Below are 13,136 nucleotides of genomic sequence, written 5' to 3' on the forward strand. Positions count from 1 at the left end.
CAGAGATATTAGGAATGTTGAGGTAGGTGTAGGTTGGGCTCTGATGGATGATCCAAGAGCTGGAACCAGGAGACAGGGAACTTTAGACAGATAGGACCCTTAAACTGAAAGAGAGCTATTTGTTTTGGGCCAGGGTGTGTCCTATCTGTCAAGCACTCAGACTCCATTCTCTCCTGTATGTTTGTCTGTAGGACCCCCTGCAGTCGGCTGTGGGGCATAACACCATTTGAGCAAAGAAAGGAGAGGGAAATTGCACCACATCAGTGAAGGTTGGTATGGGCGTGGGTTCACTTTTGGGTGGGGTAGTGGAGACCAGCCACTACTTGTGGGGTCCAGGAGTGATTAGGATCTGGTGAGAGGCTCTTCTGCCTCTCTATGGATAACACACTTTCCCATCTCACCCATACTTATTTTGCAGCAGGCAAGAGAAACATTTTCTTATACCTGAGCTGTCCCATTTAGTATTCAACACTAGTCTCTCTGTGTAAGTCTCTGCATGAGGTGACACAGTTGGATGAGACTCAATCCCCCATTTCGTTCTCTCTCCCTAGATCCACCTCCAGTGGCAGCTCTGGTGGTGCTGGAGTTGCTGCTGACCACCACCCTCAACAGGTCTGCACCCACCCAGGAACCATCCATCCTCCCCCAAGCTTGGTTGTGCCTCCTCTCCACTGTATCTATATTATTGACTGAGACTTTGCTTGGGTCAGAACCTGTTTGACTGCTAGATTGGCAATTTACTTTAATTTTTGTTCCAGTGTTATAGCCTAAATTGCTGAAAGATCTTAGTGTGAAGATACCATTCTTTGACAGATCTGTGTCTAAGGCTGAGACTTGGATAGTATATAACTGTACTTTGTCTAACTTTTACCATGACTGGGGCAGAGATTGAGCCTGGTACCCAGGCAATGCCTGAAAAGAAGTCTGGGGAAGATGTTTTAGGCATGGCTGAGATAGAGAATGAAGTCCCTTTGGTGGTCCGACCCAAGGTTAGGATACCTGCCCAGATAATGACTGGAGCAAGGCCAAAAACAAAGACCAAGCTCATGCCTGGAGCAAGGTCCAAAATGGAATCCAGTACAGCAGTTGGGCTACATACTAAGGGTAAAACTAAGGTAAACCTTGGGTCAAGATTCAACGATGATGTTAAAGCCTGGACCCAGAAACCATTTGGGGCTGAACCCATATCAAAGACAGATGGAATGTCCCAAAACAATGCCAAAGACTCCCCACTTGTCAGTACTGATTCTGGGTTGGTTACTAAGTGCCTGTCTGTGGGTAGAGAACTGGTTAATATGGACATTGACAACTTTCCTAGAAAGAAGACTCATTCTCAAGTGGGATTCCAATCTTCATTTGGGTTAGAAGAGGTAACCAATGTTGGGTCCTGGTGCTCTCCAGGTCCTATATCCAAACAAGAGGCCTCTCAGAATTCCAATTTTAAATGGGTAGACAGATCTGTGAATTCCTGGTTCTGTAGTGGAGATGAAGTCAATACAAAATTTCATCCTAGGAACAGGATGAAAGCCAGTACCAGGTCCAGGCACATGGCCAAACAAGAGGTAGATATCATGTCTAGGCGCAAAAACAAGCAGGAGTTTTATATTGTGTCTAGTTCTGGTTCTGAGGATGAGTCTGTTAAGACATCCTGGTTCTGGGACAAAGAAAAGACTAATTCCTGGTACAGGTCCAAGTCCAGGGAGGAGGCCAATGCCAGGTCCTGGTTCAGGTCTAAGAAAGAATTCTATGTTGAATCCAGTTCTGGGTCTGATTGTGAAAATAATATGAAGTCCTTGTTCTGGGCTGGAGAAGAGGCCAAATCCAGGTCCAAACACAGAGCTAGGAATGAGGCCAGTAAGAGGGTCAGGCACAATGCTAGGCGAGAACCTAGCATCAACGTCATGTCTGCATCTTTAGATGTAATAAAAAAAGAGTCTTGGTTCTGGAATGAAGAAAAAGATAATTCATTTTTAAGGTCCAAAACCAAGAAAGAGTCCAGGGCCAGAGCACTGGCAAAGGGAGAAGCCAAAACCAAGGCCAGAACCAGGGCCAAGCGAGAAGCCATGTCAGAGGAGGAGGTCTTCATTGGAACCTGGTTTTGGGATACAGATGAGCCCAACATGATGGATGGGGCCAGTGTCAAATCCAGTCCACAAGTGGAGGATGAGTCTATTTTTGGGACTTGGTTCTGGACTAATGAAGAGACCAATGTGGAGACTGAGGCCAGCTGTAAATCCAGACCTAGGGTTGAGGAGGAGCCTGCTGGTAATTCCTATTTTGAGGCTGGGGAAAAAAAGACCAGTATGGAAATTGAGGCAGAGGCCATCTCTGAATCTGTACTAGCAGCTAATGATGAAGAGGCCATTGTTGGTTCCTGGTTTTGGGCTAGTGAAGAAGCTAAACTGGAACCTGAGGAAGAGACAATTTTTGGGCCTTGGTTCTGGGGTATTGATGAGCCCAGGGTGGAATCTGGTGTTGGCATGAGCTCTGAGTCCAGGCCAAGGTCTGGGGAAGAAGTCATTGATCCCTGGTTCTGGGCTGGAGAAGTCAACATAGAAGCTGGGGTTGGAAAAGAGACCAGGTCAGAATCAGAAGAAGAGGCAGTATTTGTGTCCTGGTTTTGGTCTGAAAACCAGACCCATATGGATTCTGGGGCTGAAGCTAGTTGTGATATCATGCCAGGGACTGCAGAGGAGGAAGAAGAGGATGAGCCTATATTTGGTTCCTGGTTCTGGGCTGGAATAGATGCTTGTGTGGAGGCTGAAGTCAACAGCAAGTCTATGCTGGAGGATGATGATGAGGCCGTTATATCATCTTGGTTTGGGGCCAGAGAAGAGGCCAGTGTGAAGTATGGAGCTGGTGGCAGATACAAGTTTATGGCAGAAGCAGAGGATACTGATAATAGGTCTTGCTTCTGGGCAGAAGAAGAACCCTGTGTGTATCCTTCCAACAGAGGAAGTTGGAAGTCTAGACCTGAGGAGGAGGAGGACACTGTTGATTCATGGTTCTTGTCTAGAAAATATTCAAGACCAGAAGCCACTGTAGGGTCCTGGTTGTGGGCTGCAGGAGAGGGCAGTATAGATCATGAGACTGGAGAAGAGGCCAAGTTACCAACTGAAGAGGAGACCACGATCAAGTCCTGGTTCTGGAAAGAAGAAGAAGCCATTATAGATGTTACCGACAGAAAGGAGTTCAGTTCAGTAGCTGAGGAGGAAGATATTATTGGTTCTTGGTTCTGGGCTGGGGAAGAGGATAGGCTTGAGGCACCAGCTGAGGCACGAGAAGAGAACAGACTAGCACTTGAGGATGAACCTATGGTTGGTTCCTGGTTTGGGGCCAAGGAAGAGGCCATTAGAGCAGCTGAATTTTGCGGCAAATACAGTTCCAACACTAATGAAGAGGAAGTCGTTGTTGGGTCCTGGTTCTGGGAAGAGGCCAGTTTGGAGGCAGTGGAGACAGGGGACATCCTGTTACAGGAGTCCAAGCCTGAGACTAAGGAGGAGGAAATCAGTGTTGGGTCCTGTTTCTGGACTGAAGAAGCCATTGTAGAGGCTGGGTCTCAGGCAGTAGAAGAAATGAGTTCAAAGACCGAAGAGGAGACCATTTTTGGGTCCTGGTTCTGGGCTGGAAAAGAATTCAATAGAGAATCGGGAATATGCTATGTGTCTAAGCCAGAGGATGATGAAGAGATGATTGTTGAGTCTTGGTTCTGGTCTGGAGACAAGGCCATTAAGGAAACTGGAACTGTGGCCTCCTGTGAGTTCATGCCAGAAAATGAGGAAGGGGCACTTTTTGGGTCTTGTCCTGAATCTAAAGAGGAAATGAATAATAGTACTAGCAATGAAAGCAACTACGAGTCCGGGACATTAGCTGATGAAGATGAGGACATAGTGGGGTCCTGGTTCTGGGCAGGAGATGAGGCCCAATTTGAATCAAATCCAACCCCTGTGTTCAGGGCCATTTGCAAGCCTAGGTATTCCATTGAGCAGGAACCTGATCCTTCACGCAGACCCCAGACCTGGGAAGAGGTCACTGTTCAGTTCAAGCCTGGTCCATGGTCTAGGATTGGCTTTTCATCCTTAAGCCCCTCTAGATTTCCAAAAGAAGCAGCATCTCTATTCTTTGAAATGTTTGGGGGAAAGCCAAAGCATGTGGAACTTAGCCCAGAAGGGGAAGAGCAGGAATCTTTACATCAGCCTGAACCTGAATTCCCATTTCAGTATGATCCCTCCTACCGGTCTGTGCGGGAAATTCGAGAGCATCTTAGGGCCAGGGAGAGTGCAGAGCCTGAGAATTGGTCCTGCAGCTGTATACAGTGTGAGCTTAGAATTGGTTCTGAAGAGTTTGAAGAACTTCTTTTATTAATGGACAAAATTCGAGATCCTTTTATTCATGAAATATCTAAAATTGCAATGGGTATGAGAAGTGCTTCTCAATTTACCCGTGATTTCATTCGGGATTCAGGCATTGTCTCACTTATTGAAACCTTACTCAATTATCCATCCTCCCGAGTTAGGACAAGGTTTTTGGAAAACATGATTCGCATGGCTCCGCCTTATCCAAATCTAAACATGATTCAGACATATGTATGTCAAGTGTGCGAGGAAACTCTTTCTTATGGTATAGATTCCCTTGAGCAGCTGTCTGGATTAAGGATGATTGAACATCTCACTATTACTACTGACTATCATGAACTGGTTGCCAATTATATGCCTGGGTTTCTATGCTTACTAGCTACAGGCAATACTGCAACAAGGTTTCATATTTTGAAAATACTACTGAATTTGTCTGAAAATCTTGTCATGACAAAAGACCTACTTAGTGCTGGAGCAATGTCAGAATTTATGGGTATCTTTAACAGGGAAGAGACAAATGACAATATTCAAATTGTTCTTGAAATGTTTGAGAATATCAGTAACAATATCAAGAAAGATGCAGTGTTTGCTGATGATGATATCAATCTTGATCCACTTATTTCTGCATTCCACGAAGCTGAGAAATTTGCTAAAGAATTACAAAGGAAAATAAACCATCAAAATGACCCTGAAACTGATCAAGAAAAATCATATGAATAATCACTTGCCTCTGATTGTCCTTATGTTCCTGAATTATGATCCTTGGGTAATGTTTTCCTTTTCACAGTTGGTTCTGTGTTGCAGTGTACATCTTTAACTTTACCCAACCCTGTGTGTAATCTGGATCATTTTTCTCATGCCAAATGAATATTAGAACTGAAAACACATTTGTTGATATTTGTCTTGTTGAGATTGTGATATTTAGTATTTGAGCTTATAATGAACTGAGCCATCATAAATAAGCTACTCTTCTGATCGTTGTTCTAATATATAGATATCTATTAGAGTCTTGTTTGTGTTTCAATAAAGTTCTGTGTAAAAGTCAGCAGAAATCATCCTTTCACTTGAACTTAAAATAGAGATGAAAAGATGACACATTACTATCCATGTACAGGTAATTAATGTATGAATGATATGCTCATTGTAAAAGCTTTTTCTCAGCTTGAATCCCAAAGGCTTGCTTCAGAGAAAAGAAGCCACTTAAGTTGGACCCTAAAGTGTAGCAAAGAGGTTGGTGACATGAGGAAAAACATGGAGTTAGAAAAATTTCCTATGGAAGTGAGGTATCTATCTGCCTGGATTGGGTGGGAGGAGTATATTGAGGAATATAGAGGATGAGATAAATTTTAAAGAGCTGAGAAGTTGGATTTTTCTCGTCAAAGAACATCTTTTTCTTCAGTGCTATCTAAGGGTAAAATATAGACAGGAAAGCACACAGATTTAATTCAGTCAGGAAGATGATTCAGTCATGATGGCGCCAATGGCGAATGTTAAGGCAATATCATACAGCTATTAAAAGTGATGATGTAGCCTGATGCGGTGGTGCACAACCTATAATCCCAGTGACTGGGGAGGCTGAGGCAGGGGGGTTGCAAGTTTGAGGCCAGCCTCAGCAATTTAGCAAGACTCTGCCTCAAAATATAGAAGGACTGGGGATGTAGCTCAGTGGTAAAGCATCCCTGGGTTCAGTTCTCAGTACCAAAACAAAAAAAAAAGTTATGATGTATATAGACTTTTAAATGAACTAAGAGAAAACCTGATACTTTTCATAATTTGTAGAAGAGGTGTGTTATACTTGGAAAAAGTGATCTCATTTAAAAAATAGACATAAATGGACTAAATTTAGGCAAGATTTTATTATTTGATAATGGAAAATTCTACAATGATTCCAGACATATCAAAGGAATAGAAAAGAATGAGAGACTACAATTTCAGAACTGGCTTGCCAAATAAAAATACAAAATTATCAAAAGGGAATAAATTATAAAGTTATCAGTTTCTTAGCTTATTCCACAATGATTTTTACATTCAAAATCAAGAAGTTTGTAACATGTTCAGACAGCAACAAGAATCAGTGATAAATTTGATTGGAGAGAAGGTCCAAGGATGAGGAGAGTTATACAAAATGTTTTCTTTCATGAAAAGAACTAGACAGTAAGCCTGTTAGTTTTTCTCAGGGCACAAGATGCTTTTTCCACTTGACTATAGTATATGAAGGTTAATAGAAGTAGCACAAAGTGCCAGTTTAGCATCCCTTTGCAAATCACAAATATTAACAGAAGTCATCCTGGTGGTGGAAATTGGAGTATGAATGCTTCACCAATCACAAGTTTTCAAAACAGGTTGGTCATGGTTGCACACACCTGTGATCCCAGCAATTTGGGAGACAGGAGGACTGCAAGTTCCAAGCCAGCCTCAGTAACTTAGTGAGACCCTAAGCAATTTAGTGAGTCTTCCTCTCACCTACTTCCCATACATGTGTGTGCATATGTGTGTGTGTATGTGTGTATGATTTTTCAAAAGAGATTGTGTGTATGTGTGAGAGAGACAGGGGAAGAGAAGGGAGTGCTTTCATTTGTTGCCCAAACAACACAAAACACTAAAATTCAGTCCATCTCCCAAATCCTCCTGCAATACTTCTCACTGGCTGAATGCTGCTACAGAGGAAAGGCCCAAGCCTAGAGCCAGAAGCTGGTTCCTAATCCACCCTTCCTTCTAGTTCTCTATCTTTTCCAGGGTTAGGAGCTTTCTACCAAGTAGCTCAACCCCAGAGTCAGAAGATTCTGATGTTCAAGCTGCAGGGCTGCTGCAGCTGAGCTCACTGAGTGGTCATGTGAGGCAGACAGTAGGTCATGTGACCAGGCTGCTGCTTGAGCAGGCAGACAGGCATGTTTACTTGCATGAAGAAGGGACATAACATTTTCAATTGAGACAGGTGGGACAACTGGTGGAATGTTTGGGTGGATAGGCAGATGTCTGCATGTTGCATGAGTTTGAAAATTTAGTTTCTTATGCAACCAGAAACAATCCCTTAACCAACTACAAGCATCTTAGTCAGGTCTGTCTTTTGTCCAGGAGCTCAAGAAGCGGGGAGTCATCCTGCAGGAGGCATTCATACAGAGAAGCCGCAGTTGCTATTGGAGGAGGTGGGTGCAAGGCCAGGGAATGGCATCCTTGGGAGGTGGTGACCGAGACTAGATTCCAGTCTTTGAAATGCCTCCAGCCCTCCCACTTCTTCCTACCTCTGAACACCCTCTTCCTCTACCTCAAGCTCCCCACTCAACATTGCATGACTGTGTTTCTATGTATGAATGGGGGAGTTATGAATGGAACCCAGAGAGAAGAAACAGTGACGTGACAATTCATGAAGGGCCAGCTCAAAACTGGGAGAGGGAGTACAATAAGAGTGAACACATCTGCCTTTTGCTGCAGAGTTCCAGCTTGCTGGAGGTGCAAGAGAAGAATCAACCTCAATCTGCACCAGGGTGGGAGGGGCAGACAGCCTCAAGGGAAGCCTCAACTTATATACTTTGGGTTCTCCACATAGATTTCTTTCTTTCTTTTAATGTTGTGCTGGGGATCAAACCCAGGGCTTTGTGCATGTGAGGCAAGCACTCTACCAACTGGGCTATATCCCCAGCCCTCTCCACATAGATTTCTCATTGGGGTACTGCAAGGTTCTCACTCCCCAAGATGATTTCTGGACAGCAGCATCCCAGGAGTCTTCCTTAGATGCCAAGTTCTAAAAAGGCCCAGTCCCACCATACCATCAACAGCTCTCTCAACTGATGACACAAGGTTACTGCTTCGTTAGATGCTCCCTGTCCCTAAAGCCCTGGGTCTCAGAAGAGAGTCTTTCTGGAAACCACCTATAGAAACTACTTTGTGGCCAGGAATGATGGTGCATGGCTATAATCCTAGCAGCTCAGGAGGCTGAGAAAAGAGGATGACAAGTTCAAGGTCAGCCTCAGCAACTTAGCCAGACCCTGTCTCAAAATTTAAAAAAAAAATTCAAAGGGAGCCTCAGTAGTTAAGAACTCCTGAGTTAAATTCCTAGTACAAAAAAGAAAGAAAAGGGAAAAAAAACTACTTTGTGAATTGTCTCACAGATTTCCCTCTGTAGACCTTTTGCTGTCTTCCTTGCTTTTGTTTTATTGCCAATGCTTTAGACTTACTGATTTGCACTTATTTTGGTGGCATCCTCTTGGTGCTGATCCTTTTTTGTCATACCTCAGCTCTACGAGACAGCCACAGGTGCAAGAGAAGAATCAACTTAGCAAAACCTGTCTCAAAATAAAAATGCCAAAGTCCTTTAGAAAAATAAACTTACAAAAAATAAATTCTTCCAGGGCTGGGGTTGTGGCTCAGTGGTAGAGCGCTTGCCTACCATGCATGAGGCACTGGGTTCAAACCTTACTACCACATAAAAATAAAATATAGTGTCCAACTAAAAAAAATAAATATTTAAAAATAANTTTTTTTTTTTTTTTTTTTTTTTTTTTTGTGGTGCTGGAGATTGAACCCAGGGCTTTGTGCATGTGAGGCAAACACTCTACCAACTGAGCTATATCCCCAGCCCGAGAAGTTGTCTATATCTTAAAGATACCCTTGAATTTATCTCTAAAACATTTTGTACATGATGGCTTTTAGAATAACTCCTACATTACATAACCCTTTACAAATAAAAATAGACTTTTCACAGACATTATCTGTCACAGCTTATTTATACAGTTCCTTGTTCTTGGAGGAGCTACCTTTCTCATTTTTCCTTGCACTCCACTGGTCAACCCTAGTTTCACATAATCTCTGCCTGTCAAAGCCTGTCCATCTGTTAGTCAGGTTTCTACCACTGTGATAAAATATCTGAGGTAAACACCTATAAAATGGTAAATATTTGTTTTGGCTCATAGTTTCAGGGATTTCAATCCATGGTGACCTGGTCCCATTGCTTTGGGGCCTGTGCCAAGGTAGTGTGCATCATGGTGGGGAATTCATGGTAGAGCAAAACTTCTCACCTCATGGTGTCCAGGAAGCAAAAAGAAGAGGCCAGAATCCCAATATCCCCTTCAAGGTGATACCCCTAATCACTTAACTTCCTTCCACTAGGCCCCACCTTCTAAAGGTTCTACCACCTTCCAATAGTGCTACAGGCTGGTATCAAGTTTATAATGCATAAACCTTTGTGGGGTACTTCACATCCAAACTATCACACTATCCTTCCATATTTTCTGGAAGTCCATCCACCCTCTTCATGGTGATACTCCTGATCCTTCTCATCAACTTTGTGAACTCTTACCTTCTTTTGAGCCCACCTCTTAATCTGTGATTGTATATTTTTACTCCAGTGATGACTTGTTCTATTTGATTAGACAGGCATTCAGATGTCTTTGTGTTCTACCCTAACATTCCTGATCCTTTCTTCTCTTTGATCTTCATGTATCCTTGGTTCAGGTGTTCAGTGCTGATCCAGGTCAGTGGTCATGCCTACTCAAGAATCAAGGAAGAAATTCTTCCTTTGGGATAATGCTATAAGATGTATAGTTTGTCTTAGAAAGTGACAGTGATCTTGTGTAAGTGTATGTTCTTTGTATATATTATTAATTTTAAATTATTTACTCATGGAATTAGATAATGTGATATTGCATTTTTATATTGTTGATGGGATTAATGTATTTTTAAGTGTTTATCATCAAATTTTCTTTGTAAGTTTGTTTCTATTTGCCTTTTAGATATTCTTGGTTTAGAGATTGTTCAAAGTTCAAGAAAACCTCTTGGATTTCTGTGTATGCAGAAGCCTATAAATAATCTAAAAGTTTTTTGAAAGATGAATAATTTGGAAGTTGGGCAGAAATTCAAAATTTTTATCAATCCATGGCTATTAAAACAGTAGAACTGGGCTGGGAATGTGGCTTAAGTGGTAGCGCGCTCGCCTAGCATGCGTGAGGCACTGGGTTCGATTCTCAGCACCACATAAATGTAAAATAAAGATATTGTGTCCACCTAAAAACTAAGAAATAAATAGTTTTTTTAAAAAAAAAAACAGTAGAACTTATTCAGGATTCAGGAAAAGATAAACAAAATACAAATAGAAACAGCATATGTGGAGGTTTATATTAGGGTGAGAATTCATGGAGAAAAGTGAAATATTCGGTGTACCAACCATCTTCAATACTACCCACAGGCTTACTGATTGACTAGCAGGAGTTATGGGACTTGATATATAGTTCTAGTCACAGATTTGATTTATTAAGAGTGAAGGAATACAAAGCCAAATTAGTAAAGGGAAAAATGCATCAAGACCAGAAGAAACTAGGCTTAAGCTTCCAAAACTCCTTTTCCAATGTGGAGTCCCACAGGATAGATTTAATTCTTCCAACAGGGAGTTGTAACATGTCTGAAATGTTGTCTATGAAGGAACCTCATTAGATAATTAATGACCTTTTTTGTGGTACTGGGGATGGAACCCAGGGCCTTTGCATATGCTAGGCAAGCACTCTACCACTGAGGTACATACTCATTCAATGCCCAAGATTTTTATTGGGAACTTTTTACATGGGTGCCCTCTGCCTAGCACGTACCCAAATTCCAGAATCCCAAAAAGAAAGAAGTCATTTAGCATACAGTTTGCACAGAAAGTTTAGGCTAAGTGATCCATTCTAATCAGTTCTAAGAATGGTGAGAATTCTCCCTTAATCTGAGTTCCTAGATTTCAGCTAAGGGCTAGTCTGGCAAGCAGGACTTTCAGAGGAGAGCAGTCTCAGGCCTACTATGTTAACTCTTTTTTGCACATTCAGTTAATTGTGTTGGAATATTTAGCTAATCATTTGAGAAAACAAGTTAGATCCCATTACACACTAACAAATTCCAGGAAGAGTAGATGTCTTAATAAATGTTTTAAAATGTGGGAGAAGAGAAACAAATACTAATTTCTAGGGCTTGTGGCATGTAGAGGAAGGAAATGGATACATTCCACATGATAGAAATATCATATTAAATATTTCCTCCTCCAAAAATTTCTCATATCATCTTTGTAATATATGGCATCATCTTCACATGTGTTTCTGAGACAACTGCTCTGTGGTGTTATAAAAACACCATTTTGTTTATTACATTTTAAATAAGCATCTGGTTTCTCTGAGATTTTACATCAATAACTTGCATGCATGGTTGAATAATTCAGTTTATCATTTCATCTTATCTTTAATATCCTATCCATCAGACTATTGATGGTGGGGGACATCGATATTCTCATATCAGCCTGTATATGAGAAGTATGTGTTTGTGTTGCCAGGTGTGCTGGATGTTCTTGAAGTCTTCCCTGATACTAACCAATACTTTGATGGCTTTAAAAAAGTACACCAAATCTGGCTCTCAACCATATTAGTTCAGAATCACTGTTTCCTTATAACAGTAAAACAAGATCCACCTATATGGTGAAAGTTCAAGTATAACAAGATCTCAAGAATTAGAAAATCCAGAAAATTAGTTTATTAATTTATTAGAAGAAATAATAACATCAAAAGAATTAAAATTTAAATAGTGTCCAGTTGATCTTTTATTGTATACAGACCTAGAAGAAATTAAAATTAGAAAGCCAAGTAATTAATTTTGATTGACATATAAATACTTTGTATATTAATTTATACATTATTTTTGAAGTTATTTTTAAATGAAAGTAGCAGTCATCCCATGTACATTATGATACAAGCTTCTTATGTCATAGTGGACTGATAATGAACAGTTTGCCACTTACAGGAAAAGAGTCCATATATTCACTTTGAGAGGGAGCATTGCTTTATGGGATATTTGGAAAAAATATGAACCCTTCACAGGAAAGCAAATAATTCCATTTAGAAATCTACCAGCTCCAAAAGAGAAAGAAAAAAGAAAGGAAATACACCAGGTGTGATGATAGTCCCAATTCATTAGAGAGGAGTCATAAAAATATACAGACTCATTTCAGAAACAGTAAAAAAGTAACATTTTGAAATAGAAGAGAGTGGGACAAAATAGTCCAGAAATTTTGTGGCAACAAGATAATTCTTTATAGGAAATAAACTCAGAATTCTGCCCAAAACATACACCTAGTAAAATCAAATGGGATGAACTTTTAAAAAATTCTTTTTCACTTTGTTACAAAAGAAATTCACATTTTTATAAAAAAAGTTATTAGCATGCTAAAGTTCTTCCTACATATGACAACAAAAGGGAAAATATAAGAGACTAAGTGATTTGGTGGCATAAAAATGTCTGTGTATAACAATAAGTATGATAAATTGTTAATATACATATTATAAAATAGCTTTCTAAATCCATCAAAACCTATATGTCGAAAAATTTTAAAGCGGTTTCCAAGGCCATGTTACTGTTTGGATGTAAGATGTCCCCCATAAACTCACGTGTAAGATAATGCAAGAAGGTTCAGAGAAGAAATGATTGGGTTATTAAGAGTCTTAACCCAATCAGTGAATTAATCCCCTGATAGGGATTAACTGAATGGTAATCGAAGTGATAGGGTATGGCTGGAGGAGGTGGAAATTGGGGCATTGCTTTGAGGTAAATATCTGTATCCGGCAAGTGGAGACCTCTCTCTCTGCTTTCTGATCATCATGTGAACTGCTTAGCTTTGCCACACTCTTCAGCCATGATGTTCTGCCTCACCTTGAGCCCCGAGGACTGGAGCCTTCTGTCTATGGATTGAGACCTTTGAAGCTGTACACTCTCAAATAAACTTTCCTCCTCTACATTGTGCTGGTTGAGTCTTTAAGTCAGAGTGGTAAA

At 40.9% G+C, this 13,136-nt stretch overlaps 2 protein-coding genes across 4 annotated transcripts in view; both read left to right on the forward strand.

Annotated features, from left to right (window-relative positions):
• The first annotated feature begins 233 nt into the window (after positions 1 to 233).
• Positions 234 to 13,136, forward strand: part of Bhlhb9 (basic helix-loop-helix family member b9) — a 91,119-nt gene continuing 78,216 nt past the window's right edge. For 2 of the 3 annotated variants that reach the window (XM_048797344.1, XM_048797343.1), the window contains exons 1-2: positions 586 to 612; positions 7,431 to 7,501. The gene's annotated coding sequence lies outside the window, so the exon portion shown is untranslated. Of the gene's footprint in view, positions 270 to 585; positions 613 to 7,430; positions 7,502 to 13,136 lie in introns of those variants that run through there. The other variant, XM_048797345.1, reaches the window with a different exon arrangement.
• Gprasp1 (G protein-coupled receptor associated sorting protein 1) lies at positions 612 to 5,398 on the forward strand. The gene has a single exon (XM_015502279.2). It carries the CDS (start codon positions 873 to 875, stop codon positions 5,073 to 5,075), a length of 4,203 nt encoding a protein of 1,400 aa, XP_015357765.1. The 5' UTR covers positions 612 to 872; the 3' UTR covers positions 5,076 to 5,398.

Source organism: Marmota marmota, unplaced genomic scaffold (genome assembly GCF_001458135.2).
Source record: "Marmota marmota marmota unplaced genomic scaffold, marMar, whole genome shotgun sequence".
In the NCBI taxonomy this organism is placed as follows: Eukaryota; Metazoa; Chordata; class Mammalia; order Rodentia; family Sciuridae; genus Marmota; species Marmota marmota.